At 43.7% G+C, this 15,423-nt stretch overlaps 1 protein-coding gene across 1 annotated transcript in view; it reads left to right on the forward strand.

Moving 5' to 3' along the window:
- The window catches only part of LOC134065772 (cadherin-9-like), a 39,210-nt gene extending 35,527 nt beyond the window's left edge, over positions 1-3,683 (forward strand). Inside the window, exon 11 of the mRNA XM_062520848.1 lies at positions 2,500-3,683. Coding sequence (XP_062376832.1) covers positions 2,500-2,990 — 491 coding nt within the window. The 3' untranslated portion in view covers positions 2,991-3,683. The remainder of the gene's footprint in view (positions 1-2,499) is intronic.
- Positions 3,684-15,423: the final 11,740 nt, after the last annotated feature.

The following is a 15,423-nucleotide window of genomic DNA, read 5'->3' on the forward strand; positions in this document are numbered from 1 at the left end:
AAGAAATGTAATACCCCTCCTGCTTGTATCTGGAAAAAAAATGGACTTTCTTTCTGTCGTTCTTTTTGATCTTTCTCTCAATACCGTATCATTTTACGCCTATGCTTTTAAACTGTTTGTCATGTGATACTTGAGTGATACGTTATACAAACGATATAGCTGTGCTAAAATAGGTGCTTTGATTTTGAACTTGAGAGCCAGAAAGAGAGAAAAGTAAACTGTACTGAATATGCGGAATATGTAAAGATGGAGAAAGACTCCCTCTCTCTTGCCCCCGGCACCACCTCTCACCTCTCTTCTCTCTCTTCTCTCCCTTCACTCTGACTCCTGACCTCCACAACACCCCCTCCTAGTCCCAGCCCCAGCCCAACCAGGAGGGCCAGTAGGCAGGCAGACAGAGCCTCAAGCCCTGGCCTCCCCTACAATCCACTACCACCACCACCACCACCACCCCCGCTGTGAGCAACAGCAGTGCCATCACCTCTCCTGCCCTCCCTCTCCCTTTCTCTGCTCTGATCTGCTCTCCTACGCTCACCCCCCTCCCTCTCTTTATCCCTCCATCGCTGCCCTCCCTCCGTCCCTCCCCTCCACCCACTGGGTCTCCATCCCTCCTTCATAATTAACAGCTGAGTGGGAGGTAGAGAGGCAGCGCGCCGGCACCTGGAGAGCCGCGAGACTCCACGCAGAGGCCGCGGCGCGAGCGTGAGCTGCGAGCGGGCACAAGCGGACGGCCGCGTTCGCTGTCGGACGAGCGGGCGGATGAGGGAGGGACGGAGGGGAAGTGCGGAGCAGCTCTCTCGCGCCAGTCTCAAGCTGATATTTATGCTGAGGCCACTGCCGTTAAACTGAAGCGCGCTGCAATGACCCAAAAAGGGCAGGGCCATACTCTAATCACCGTATCAAAAAATGAAAACAAACAAACCTGTTAGAGGTTAAAGCCTAAAACTACCGTAGTTTACCACCACTAGCCCCATAAACAGAAGCGGTGGTAGTGCTGGTTGGAGTGCGGTGGCTAAGGAACTTGGCTAGCATACAGTTGCCACAAAAGTCGTTTCTCCAGGGAGGCTGGACCCTTCAATTAGTATCTGTAAATTGCTTTGGATAAAAGTCTCACATAAAGAAAGTGTCACATTAAAATAGAAGCACACTGAAATTAATATTGTGTGGAATACAGTGTGGAACTGTATTGAAACCAGCGAAGGGAAACTGGTACATAGTAAAACTGAACCAAAATAAATCTGTCACCACGGAAATGAACCACATAAAAAAATCAGAACAACATAATTGTGCCACACGGACCAAAACAAAAGGCTTTTTCTCTTCATAACGCTCCTGCCATTTGAATGAAAAAGAGAACCATCTCAGCTACAAACACTTTGGCATTTAGCATGACACTTTGTGCAGACTGTGCGAAGAGTCTTTTTGCAGTTTACAGTTCCAAGAATAAAGCAGGCCAGTATACTGCAGTGTGTGTGCTTCTGACAGATCTGACCTGTAGTCTCACCAACTGACTTACCTCTCAAGGGGCCGGCGTGTCTTTGCTCTTCAGCAGAAACCCTCCTTTATATTTCTGTCATCTCCTTATCCAGTGCAAGAGGGCCTTTTTGTTACGGAAGTGAGTGTGTGTGTGTGTATATATATATATATATGTATGAATTTGTCTGTGTTTGAAAATGTGTTGAGTATCGAGAAAACAGATCAGCGAGATGTGCGAACAGTACATGGGGGCTGCTCGGGGAACTTGGGGGCTTTCGCTTTCTAAGACACGGGGCTCTCGGAGATAGACGTGACGATCGGGCAAAGAAAGACGGTGTAGCAGAAAGCGAGAGTGTGAGCGCGCGCGTGAGAGAGAGAGAGAGCCTCCTCAGCTGAATCTTTAATACTACAAGGTTATCGCTTCAGGCACCATGCAGACACTATCAGGCATCACGAGGCGTCGCTTGCCGCCGCATTCGCCGAGATCTTAAGTGCGTGACATGCTTTTGAAACTCACTCCCCTGCACTTCCTCTCCAGCCCCTAAGTATTTTAATACAGTGCTGGTGGAGGCAGTTATCTACCTCCTCCCCTCTTCTCTCTCTCTTTCTCTCTCTCTCTCTGTAGGAGTTGTCTGTTGTTTTTTTTCCAGTGTGTTGGTGTTGCATTAGTGCCCCCTATCTTCCTAGAGAAACTCTGATGAAACATCTACTGTAGCAGTATTTTTTCTACTCTTTCTTTCTCTTTCTTTCTTTCTTTCGTTCTTTCAAATAAAAGGTGCTTTATTGGCATGACAAATAGTTGGACATGTATATTGGCAAAGCAATATTTTACATAAAGATATCAGCATATGTACAGATATTATGTTCATTCTCTGTTATCTCGTCCGGTCTTCTTTGTTCAGGTTAAGGCTAAATATTCAGCATGATTGCACCTCTTCCGCTACCCCTCTAATTTTCTCCATCACCTCTCTCTCTCTCTTTCTCTCTCTCTCTCTCTCTCTCTCTCTCTCTTTCTCTGCACAGTGATCGTGGTGCTGTTTGCCGCCCTGCGGCGCCAGCGCAAGAAGGAGCCGCTGATCATCTCCAAGGAGGACGTGCGCGACAACGTGGTCAGCTACAACGACGAGGGCGGCGGCGAGGAGGACACGCAGGCCTTCGACATCGGCACGCTGCGCAACCCCGAGGTGATGGAGGCCAACAAGCTGCGGCGCGACATCCTCCCCGAGATGCTGTTCCCATTCCGCCGCGCCTCGCCCATCAAGGACAACGCTGACATCCGGGACTTCATCGGCGGGCGGCTGGCGGAGAACGACTCGGACCCCACGGCGCCGCCGTACGACTCGCTGGCCACGTACGCCTACGAGGGGAGCGGATCGCTGGCCGAGTCTCTGAGCTCGCTGGAGTCCGCTGCCACCGAGGGCGACCAGGACTTTGAGTACCTTAGCCACTGGGGCCCGCAGTTCAGGAAACTGGCCGACATGTACATCGGTAAGGACACGGACAGAGAGGCCTGAAGCGGAAACACCGGGGGTTGAAGGGAGAGGGGAAGATAAGCCGTACGGAACTGGTCCACTCTTGTGTCAGTCAGAAGGGCCAGCCAATCATAATACGCTCCGCCACCCGGCCCGCCCTCCCAACACTCCACCCTCATATCGTAAATACGGAGACTGGAATATACTATACTCCACTACAATTGACAGCATAACCAGTCACTACTCTAAAGGAATTTTTTCGTGTTTCTTTTCTTTTTTCTTATTCTCTCGAAATCAGTAAAGATGCCTTCGACTTGTAGGAGTACCTTGTGAACAATGATGTGGAAAATGTGTTTTGTTACTACGAAGAGCGATAGTAGTCTTGTTACTATCTATGTTTATGGCAAAAAAAAGAAAAGAAAAAAAATCAATAAAAATAGGTTTTATCACAAACTAAATTTGAAATAAGTATGTGTATAAAATGTTTTGCAGCAATGGGCATAATGTATACTATTCAATATCTTTGTTTTGAGAAGCAACGTACCTGTGAACAGTACAGTACAAATTCTGTCAAGATGTGGATTCATTTCAGCTCATAGAAGTAGACATGTACAAAGGGAGTTTGCTGTGTAGAATTTCACACTCAAGTCATGTTGTTTGAATGCTGAGTCATGCTGTTTTATAATTATATTTTTATACTTATTTTAATAATAAAATTAAACCAAAAATCTTTGGTCTTTTGTTCACCCATAATGTCTTTCAAACTCATTTGTAAGACCAATTATGGCAATCACTTCTAGCCTAAGTGATTGTTACATCTGCTTGTTTTAATTGGGAAGCATAATTGTATTAGCCGAGCCATAAAGAACTGAGAAAACAATTACAAACTAAAATGTTTTACTTGATTTATTAAGATAGATTTAGGCTTTAATATTCCATGAAGATGTGAATGACATATTTCAAGACTGAATATTAATCGATTTCCAAAAACTGCATTGCTTCATTTATACTCTCTGAGAAGTCATCTGTTTCCTCGGCGTTGGACTATTTAATCATTTCTATGGTCAGCTCACATCAGTACTCAGAGAGGCTCATCTTGCAGTGCTCTGTGATCATCAAACCCATTTCTCTCCCATTGCAGAATCCTTTTTTTGTATCTCTGCCATTTTACAAGTCTCTAAGTAGGTAAAATCATGGATAATCGTCTCCTTGTCCTTGATGTGTTTTTTTCTCCCCTTTCTTCGTCTTTCCCTGCTCTGCAACTAAGCATCTTTTATTGAGTTCCAAGAACTCCTAACTTCTTAAGTGGAGCTCGCGTTTCTCTCCTCAGTGACCATCTATGACGGCCGCGCCTGCAATTACCTGAAGACAATGTGTTTCTTTTTTAAAACCTGGAAAAGAAAGGAAAAGGGAAAAAAGGGGGGGAAATGTGCTGAATGGCACGTCTTTCAGCCGCTCTCCACAGCTCCTCTAGAGAGCGCTTGTTTCATCAAACACTCGTGTTGCGCCGAGCGACTACTGAGGTGTCCCTTGCTGATTGCCGGTCCGTGGAGTTCCTGTTTCTGCAGAGGTGTGTGTGTGTGTGCGTATGTATCTGTATATATGTGTGTGTGTGTGTGTGTGTGTGTGTGTACGCACACACGTTTCTGTCTCTGTCTGTGTGTGTGTGTGTGTGTGTGTGTATGTGAAATTTGCTTCGGCAGCAGGAAAAGTTAGATGCGTGTTTTTTTTTTTCTGTAAGGGAAAATGAAAAGGTGGAGTGTGGTGTGCCCAAGCCTTCATTGATATCATTTTTTGACTGTCCTACCAAAGCATCTAAAGGGACACTTCACCGATTAGCATTAAGCTTTGTATCTTTAGAAAACCAGTCATGTTTTTGAAGGGTCATGCATCATTCCCTCAGTTTGCCTTGAGATGGAAGGAATACGGATTTTTCAATGAAACTCATGAATAAGACTTCCTGCTTTCAATGATGTAAAATGATTATTTTTACATCATTGAAAGCAGGAAGTCCAACATTGAAATCCGTATTTCTCCCATCTCAAGGCAAACTGAGGGAATGATGCACAAACATGACTGGTTTTCTAAAGATACAAAGCTTAATGCTAATCGGTGAAGTGTCCCCAGATGGGCATCGTAGACTTTGTTGAAAATTGTTCAATAACAGGACAAACAACACAAACTGGCTGTTTCAAACACCCTTGGCCTCTATTTTATTCTCGATCTCAGCCCCACCCCCCTGCCCACTGGTATTTCCCTCTAAATAGGCAAGTATCTTTGTATGACATATGACTAGTGCTTCACTGGGGATAGGGGAGGTTAATCCTCCAGGGGATCTCGGCTAGGCAATACAGGTGCCCCACCATATATCTGCTCAGGTGATCTGTTGTGTAAATCTCACACCGGTTGACACTGGTGGTGTATACGATGAGCCGCGGACCCAAAAGCCCCGCGTGTATTGTGGAAGCCCCTGGTGTGTAATGTAAATTCTGTTATTACCCCCTCCACTGCCTGTGATATATCAGCGCCAGGGCTTGGGCTCCCACTTCTCCGTGATCAATAGCTCGCTCTCCTCTCTCTCCCTCTCTCACTGGATGTATTTTCTTTTTTCACAGGTTTTTATTCCTTCCCCTGCTTTTCCGCACCCATCCAATTTATTTTACTCTAGATCTCTCTCTCTCTCTACTCTCTCTCTCTCGTAGTCTCGTTCGCACAAAGCATCATCGGCGCGCATGTAAGACCAGAGCGCAGCTAATGATAGTATAGAGGTATGCATAATTCAGCCACTGCGGCAGAGCTCGCTTATCTATTATACAGCATATCTATAAATCATCGGTGTATTAGCTGATAGAGGCTCATCTAGTGGAGGAGGAGGAGGTGGAGGAAGGCGAGGGAGGAGGAGATGGCGGAGGCATCGTGGGATCCAATCTGCGGAAGGGTGTGTGCGTGTGTGTGTGTGTGCGGGGGGGGGGTAATCACGTACTCTCATAAATATGAATCCTCACTTACTCATACTTGTCTAATTGCCTTACTTACCTGTCTCTATCTTCTCTGTCTGTCTTTCTCTCTGTTTCTCGCTCTATCTTCTCTCTATCTGTCTTTCTCTCTCTCTCTCTCTCTCTCTCTCTCTTTGTCTGTAGATGGGCTAACACGGGCCGTTTTTTGTCATTCCTGCTAAAGTATTCCGATTTGGAAGAATTGAGCCACCTGTTTACGTGCATTACGCTCTATTCCGATCAGCTGCTTACAGGCGTTTTTAGAATCCTTGATCAGAATAGCAATTGCTGCTTCACTTTTGCTTGAGAGGATTCAGCAGGCAATGTGATGGACCGTATCCATGGCTGTTCAATCGGAATAAGAACAGAGTACACCACCCCTTTCATTCCAATTAAAGTTGTAATCGGATCGGTAAGTTTATTTCAGAGTTTACATGTGTCATTTCTATTCCTATTAAACCATGTATCAGACTCTAATTGGAAAATAAAAGTGTCTATGTAAACTTGCCATCTGTCTGTTTGCTCGATGGTGTTTTAAGCCCCCAGGCAGTGATGCCACTGTCGATTTAAAGGCACCTAATCCTAATCCTAATCCTAACCTTAACCCGTACCTAACCCTATAGTGCTCTTCAGGCAGCACTGCCTTGAAGAAAATATGGGGACCTTAAAAGACCAAGAAACAAACATGTTTGCCTCCTTCCATGTCTTTGACTCTCTTTTGCAGTTGGGTCCAATTCTCTTGTGCACATACAGAGACATCATAATTATGCACATGGACGGAGTGTGTACCAAAGCCTGATGTGTCATGTGGTTTTAAAGCGGTGGCTGAGTTTGTTCAGTGCGTGCTGTGTTGCCTGCAGAGGTCCCCCTTCGGTGGATGGCGAGGGTTTGGTGCAGTCAGAGCTCTATAGAGTTAAGGATTTAGACAACAGTGTCACAACAACGAAGCATCAAGCTTACAAGAGCATGCTCACTCACACACACACACACACACACACACACACACACACACACACACACACAACACTGGCCTGTGCTGATTTTACCCCTCTGACTCTAACATGCACAGAGTAACACATGCATACCCCCCCCCCCCCCACACACACACACACACAAACACCACATTTCATACCTTTTGCATGGGAAAGACTATTTTCATCCAAATAAACAACATGCATTAAGTAATTATTAGTAAATGTGGTCATTTTCTGGTGAGATGTACTGTTAATCAATCAATCAATCAATCAATCAATCAATCATTCAAACAACTATATTTGTATAGTGCATTTTTCAGCAAGATAGCAATAGAATGCTTTTTTAAAGGGAAGGTTAAGCAAAGGTTAAAACAAAGCCAATATAGAAAGAAAAACATAAATATAAAATCACATAACAACAACAAAAGACTTGGCAGACCTCTCAGACGTGAGGTTCAGTATCTTGGAGGAGAATAAATGCTTCCTCTATAGAAAAAAGACCTTGGACTGCTCCTATCTGTAGTGCATTTTCAGATGAAGCTTGGTAGTACCACTCAATATCTGGCAGCACAAAGCATAACATTTTCTCATTTAGCAGATGCTTTTATCCAAAGCAAACATACAGTACAGATGGTACGGGTTGAGAATGCTCCTTTCATTCCCGCACATCGGGACTCCCGAAGCATCGGGAAAACTGCAACCGCAAGGGGGCAACATAGACCGCCCGAGTTTTCGAATGTTTACAGCCTACCTCACAGCTCTCTCACTCGACGTAGCCTATAACTCAGTCAGTCCAGCAGAGATGCCAGAGCAACGTTTTGGGCAACGGAGAGGGAGAGAAATGCTCCGCATATCCGTCTCATTTAATCATTAAAATGAAAGTGATTGGCGAAATTAATCAAACGACGTTTCAATAAACCATTGTTGAAATGAATGAAAATGGTTTTAGAAACCTATAGGCCTATCAGAAGGACTATTTCCTTCAATTCAACCTGAAATAGGCTACTCGAAAGGCAACCTTAGATTAATTCATGAATTCATTACGGTTACAAGACCGCATTTCCGTGAATAGGCTATTATTGTCAACGTCAAGGCGAAGACGAAAGAGATGGACAAGATGGACATTTTGGCAACATTTACATGCTAGGAATACTTAGAAATGTGTAAGCTATTTTAAAACGGAGGCTTGTTCATTTTAACCGGCGACGTTTCAAGTACATTTCGCGAATAAAGCCTATTGAAGTTCACATCCAGCTGTGGCGCAAGTGGTTGATGCATAGGTATCGTATGCCAGCGACCGGGGTTCGAAACCTAGTCGAAGAACCTCTCCGGAACCCATCAAAAGAAAATGCATCGATTTATTAAAAGAAACGAAAAACTTCCTGTTTTGAGATTCTTTTTATGTTTGCGATGTCTGCTGAAAAGAAAAGTTAATATGTTAATTCGTGGTTCAGCGCGCACTCACACACATTTTTACATGGACATAGTTTCGGGCTCAAGTGTCGTGTCGTGCTCAGTGCCGCATATAGGCTATAACAGGGGTCTTCAACCTTTTTCAGCCCAAGGACCCCTTGGCTGTGAGAGAGACTGAGCACGGACCCCCACACCTGGCACACCTCAAATCATGCCTATCATTTGAACCGTCAGTCATTAGTGACATGCATACACGTAGGCCTACGCGCACGCACACACACGAACGCACACATTATAAACATAAGTTATTATTACTGTAACAGGGGGGTAACTGCTTTATACAACTCGTTTCTGATAATTCTTTACATAGTGTTGCATAAACTCGCCCTATAATAGAATGAATGTCACAAGGGTCAACTAAGGTGGATATGTAAGGGATAATCAACGACGCGCCGTGCGTTTCTAGGAAAATAATGTACGTTTGAAGTGTTAATAAGCTCCCGACGCCGCAGGCATTATTGCAGTGCATTATTTTCTTATAAACGCACGGCGCGGAGTTGATTATCCCGTTTATACCACTGCTACTATAATTTTTGTTTATATTGCCGCTGTCTTAGATACAACGTTGCTGTGTTTACCGTTACATTCACATTGGCGAATTAATATGCAAGTGTCAGAAGCTCCGCTTTAACCCTCTCTGGTGGTATAAATTCAGCTAAATTCAGGCAAAGCTTCATTTGCTCAACCTGATACAGACAGAGCCTCTTCATCTTGTGTAAATATAACTTGTCTTACACAAGGAAACACAAACACACACGATTATCGTTATCGTTTCATTTTGATGGTATGACGCGGAGAACGTTGGATTAATGAATTCACGCAGAACGCCTTGACGTGCAAAGACCGCATACTCTCATTTAAAAAAAAAAACCAAAACAAAGCAAAACATCACACAGAACAAATAGGCTACCCCGCAAAGTTCAGGGTCCATCAGTCCCGACATTAAGCAAACGAATCAAACAGTCGAATGGTCAGATGCCGCTGAAAACGAAGCTATTTAACTAAAACGCACGGGGGGGGAAGTGTTCCATTGGGTAACACAATGTTACAGGGATCACATTATCACAAGCATGATTCATGGGTAGCCTACAATGTGTTATTTAAAAACGAATATGAAGCGATTTTCATTGAACATTATGTTAACTTTGAAATGTTATTTTTTGGAAGAGAAAAAAATGCTTCAGACGAAATATTTTCGCGGACCCCCTGCAGTAGGCTACCTCCGCGGACCCCCTAGGGGTCGCGGACCCCCGGTTGAAGACCCATGGGCTATAATGTAGTGACCTGGTTAGACGAGTGTGGGGGAGGGGGAATGATCGCACAAGACAATAATGCTCTTCATGAAATGGATCTCACAGGCGGCTGTCTGTTTTTAAATGTAGCCTACTACACCAGGCCTTGCGAAATCGGACGTGGCACATAGCCTAATTATTAGGCTACTGGATAGCAAATCCATAGACTTTGTTCATCCTATATCCTTAAAATGAAAGTGATGACTGGCGAAATTAATCAAACGACGTTTCAATAAACCATTGTTGAAATGAATGAAAATGGTTTTAGAAACCTATAGGCCTATCAGAAGGAAATAGCCTTCAATTCAACCTGAAATAGGCTACTCGAAAGGCAACCTTAGATTAATTCATGAATTCATTAGGCTACGGTTACAAGACCGCATTTCCGTGAATAGGCTATTATTGTCAACGTCAAGGCGAAGACGAAAGAGATGGACAAGATGGACATTTTGGCAACATTTACATGCTAGGAATACTTAGAAATGTGTAGGCCTAAGCTATTTTAAAACGGAGGCTTGTTCATTTTAACCGGCGACGTTCAAGTAGGCTACGGCGACGTTCAAGTAGCCTACATATGCCGAATAAAGCCTTTTGAAATTCACATCCAGTTGTGGCGCATGTGGTTGAAGCATAGGTATCGTACGCAAGCGACCAGGGTTCGAAACCCAGTCGAAGAACCTCTCCGGAACCCATCAAAACAAAATGAATCGATTTATTAAAAGAAACGAAAGATTTCCTGTTTTGAGATTCTTTTTATGTTTGCGATGTCTGCTGAAAAGAAAAGTTAATATGTTAATTCGTGGTTCAGCGCGCACTCACACATTTTTACATTGACATAGTGTCGGGCTCAAGTGTCGTCCTCAGTGCCGCATAGGCTATAGGCTATAATGTAGTGAACTGGTTAGACGAGTGTGGGGGAGGGGGAATGATCGCACAAGACAATAATGCTCTTCATGAAATGGATCTCACAGGCGGCTGTCTGTTAATAAATGTAGCCTACTACACCACTTGCGAAATCGGACGTGGCACATAGCCTAATTATTAGGCTACTGGATAGCAAATCCATAGACTTTGTTCATCCTATATCCTTGGCGGAGATAATAATTAGGCATATCAAATTAAAAGCACACTACGACAGGTAGGCTATACTTGTGTGATCACGCAACACAAGAGAGCATTTAGCGATGGGACAGTTGTGAATGAGTGCTTAACACCCTGGAGTCTAAATACCCCCGGGGGATTTGAAAAACTGTTCCAAACACACATCTCAATCTCTGCTTTTATCATATTATAGAGACACCATTAGAAGCCTTTAATCAACTCGTTTTCAAATATATAGCCTATGTTTTAAGAGAATATGGCAATGATAATGGCACTTTCTAAAAACAATAAATTCGTAGGATTTGTCCTCTCACCTGCAGCAGGCCCATTCAAAAGCCCATCCACCTAATTTGCATTTGAAAGAGCCAATCACTAAAGTGACACATTTAGTCTAGCCTACTTTATTAGTTTTTTTTGACCCCTCTAATAAATTGCCTATAGTCCTACTACGATAATGGAGGAAGGGCTGCCTAACTGTTCCCCCTAAGAGTTTTTTCATAAGATAAAATGTTTACTCTATTTAAGTTTAGGATTTGGTAGACAAGACAACATCGGAAAAGTTCTTCAGATAAACAATGTTTTATTGAATTAAAGGAAAGAAAATGTATCGCCAGGGTTTCGGGGCTTGCGAAGGCATTCGTTGATCTTATCGATGCAGTCCTTGCGGCCACTTCTCCCCATCGTAGGAAACTTTCTGCTTAGTGTTGACAAAGGTCTTGACGTTGTGTGGCAGTGCTTGCTTGCCCTTCGATCCATCCCAGTTGGTGGTTTTGCACCAGGCTCTAGTGCTCCTTTGTGGTGATGGCTCTGAAGAGCAGGCATCCGTATCTACCAGTGATGCGCGGGCTGATCCAAATCGAGCGGGCGACCGCGGTCACCCGCGGTTATGGGTCAAGAACAAATATTTTTAATGATATGCGGGTCATGTTTGGTCGGGTCGGTAAAAAAAATAAATTGTCATTTATATAGTACATAATTGTCTTTAGAAGAAAAAGACATAAGTTGCAGCATTCCCACTGAAACGCGATTCTATCCCCCACATTTTGTCACGAACATGTAGAAATGCACTTGTTGTTTCTGCGTAGACAGACCCTCGGCTACACTTGACATGCAGTTGTGTTCTGTTCTCAGAGCATATGCTTTCTCTGTCTATGATCTGCAGCTTTTATCTCGAACTGCTGGCCTCTACAGAAAGTGGCAGAATCGTCTACTGAGCAGCGAAGTTGCCGATGCAATGCGTGTTTCTCAAGTCTGATAATTTCCAGCAAGATCGAATGGTATTATGGAAAGAAAAATAAACTAAAAGTTTCCCAAATCAGGAAATATTTCTTAATTTAATGTCATCAAGGCATATAGCCTACAATTGGTATGAGCATGCAATATGTGCGTCCTTGCGCAACTTATAGGCCTAGTGGCTCGTTGGAAAGCCCCACGTCTGCTCTTCCCCACGTCGTGCAATAAAGGTTTCATCTCGCTGCAATTTATAATCGCGGAGCAATGGACTTTTGGTCCATTGATGAAGACGTTAATAAAGAGTTTCTTAATAATATTCTATGCCTGCATTTCATGCTTGGGAGAGCTTCAAGACATTCATGTGAGGAACGGCTGAAACAGAATTTGTATAGGAAAATCCTAGGCTAATTATGTTCAATGTTGAGTCAAACATTTTTGGATGAATGCTGACACGGAACAAAAAAAAGGTAGACTAAATGCATGTTTCCCAAATTCTGAGCAATTATAGGCTATATATAATTAGGCAATATAGGCTATATTATTGTTTTACATGCATATGAGATACCAATTTTGCATAGCTCAATGACGCTACGACTAAGTTAGACTAGGCTACTTTTTACAATAAGCGGGTCGGGAAGCGGGTCGGGTCCTGTATTTCAATATTTTTTTTTTGCGGTCCGAGTTGCGGTCGGGTTAGTTGTAAACGGCGGGGCGGGGCGGGGCGTTCAGACACGTACCCGCGCATCACTGGTATCTACCAACGTTGCCGCGACTCTGTTGGTGAATTCGAGCATGTTGTTCTAATCTGGGCCAACAGCAAGCAAAGTCACGTCATCGTGCTGAGAAGGAACTTGAATGCTGTTGTCGAATGTGGCAGAGAATACAGAAGAAGACTTTAACTATTACTTATATATTCTTATGACGAAACGCGAAGAAAAAATACGAGGACTGACCATCTCGCCTCTCCGCGTTTCCCCCAATAGGCCTACCATGGCGACAAAGAAATAAATATGATTTGACATTTTAATGTTTGTAGCGCGCCAGTTTACCCAGTGTGTGTGCATTGAGTAGTTCCTTAAAATACGGAACAAAGAGCGTCCCGTGGGCTATCTGTTCAATACAGAAGAAGACTTTAACTATTACTTATATATTTCTTATAACGAAACGCGAAGAAAAAATACGAGGACTGACCATCTCGCCTCTCCGCGTTTCCCCCAATAGGCCTACCATGGCGACAAAGAAATAAATATGATTTGACATTTTAATGTTTGTAGCGCGCCAGTTTACCCAGTGTGTGTGCATTGAGTAGTTCCTTAAAATACGGAACAAAGAGCGTCCCGTGGGCTATCTGTTCAATACAGAAGAAGACTTTAACTATTACTTATATATTTCTTATAACGAAACGCGAAGAAAAAATACGAGGACTGACCATCTCGCCTCTCCGCGTTTCCCCCAATATCATGGCGACAAAGAGAAATACATATGATTTGACATTTTAATGTTTGTAGCGCGCCAGTTTACCCAGTGTGTGTGCATTGAGTAGTTCCTTAAAATACGGAACAAAGAGCGTCCCGTAGGCTATCTGTTTAATACAGAAGAAGACTTTAACTATTACTTATATATTTCTTATAACGAAACGCGAAGAAAAAATACGAGGACTGACCATCTCGCCTCTCCGCGTTTCCCCCAATATCATGGCGACAAAGAGAAATAAATATGATTTGACATTTTAATGTTTGTAGCGCGCCAGTTTACCCAGTGTGTGTGCATTGAGTAGTTCCTTAAAATAGACTACGGAACAAAGAGCGTCCCGTAGGCTATCTGTTTAATACGGAAGAAGACTTTAACTATTACTTATATATTTCTTATAACGCTGGCTGTAGGCGATTTCTATAACCATTTTCATTCATTTCAACAATGGTTCATTGAAGTGTCGTTTGAATAATTTCGCCAGTCATCACCTTCATTTTAATGATTCAGTGAGATTAAGGAGTCGACTATTGACGGATATGCGGTCTTCATCATTAAATGCAGTTGAAACTTTCTGCCACCTGGTGGTTGTTTGGGTACATTGCCTTAGCCTCGAAAAAAATCGGCTTGACGCACTGCGGGATCTCTTCGGGAGTCCCGCGGGAGAAGGTGCATTCTCAACCCGTACCCACTGTATGTCAATTATAGCACAAGGGCCTTTCTCCCAAGAGCAACTTGGGGTTAAGTGCTTTGCTCCAGAGCACAACGGTGGAAGCCGGGAATTTAACCTAACTTCTTGGGCTACTGCATGCTAACCCAGCTATATACTGTATATATATGTTGTTTTTTTTTTATTTATATTTTTGGGCTTTTTGCATATAGGATAGTGGAGAGAGACAGGAAGCTAGTGGGAGAGAGAGATGGAGTGGGATGGGGAAATGACTGTCTGAAACAAAAAAACATAAACACAACAAATTAATAATCCTTCAGCAAATGCTAATTGTTCAACAAATAGTTTTCACTTAACGTATCACTGGGTATGTGTGAGTGACAGTGAATGTAATCTACTATGAAAATATCACCTTCTTGGGGGCGCTGTGGCACAACAGCCTACAGCGCTCATGCCATGTATGTATGGATCTTAGTGCCCATGGGGACCCCGGTTCGACTCCGACCTGCAGTCATTTCCCCATCCCACTCCATCTCTCTCTCCACTATCCTATATGCAAAAAGCCCAAAAATATACTTAAAAAAAACATACAGTATATACAGTTTATAGCTGGGTTAGCATTTAGTAGCCCAAGAAGTTAGGTTAAATTCCCGGCTTCCACCGTTGTGCTCTGGAGCAAAGCACTTAACCCCAAGTTGCTCCTGGGAGAATAGCCCTTGTGCCACAGCGCCCCCCCAATAAGGTGATATTTTCATAGTAGATTACATTCACTGTCGCTCACACATACCCAGTGATATGTTAAGTGAAAACTCAAACTATTTGTTGAACAATTAGTATTTGCTGAAGGATTATTCATTTGTTGTGTTTATGATTTTTTTTTCAGTCTGGTGTCCTTTTCTCATGCCTCCATTTTCACCATAGCACCTCTCCTGCTGTTGCACTACATCAAGACAAACCTCTGTTAATGTCAGAATCGGTTTCATCAAAGGCATACACACAGACGCAGTCACCCATACACGCGCACATCCACAACACACACACACACACACACACACACACACACACACACACACACAATCACACACACACACACACACACACACACACACACACACACACACACACACACACACAGACAGTGCAGTTCTTTCCAGTGTGCCCAAGGTCTCTGCTGCTCAGAGTGACGTCTGCGTCACCCTGTGTCACTTGAGGTCCACTCACCTGGGGGCAGCTGAATCAGTCGGCTGGCGAGCGGGCGGGCGGGCG

This window comes from Sardina pilchardus, chromosome 19, assembly GCF_963854185.1.
Source record: "Sardina pilchardus chromosome 19, fSarPil1.1, whole genome shotgun sequence".
NCBI classification, from domain to species: domain Eukaryota; kingdom Metazoa; phylum Chordata; class Actinopteri; order Clupeiformes; family Clupeidae; genus Sardina; species Sardina pilchardus.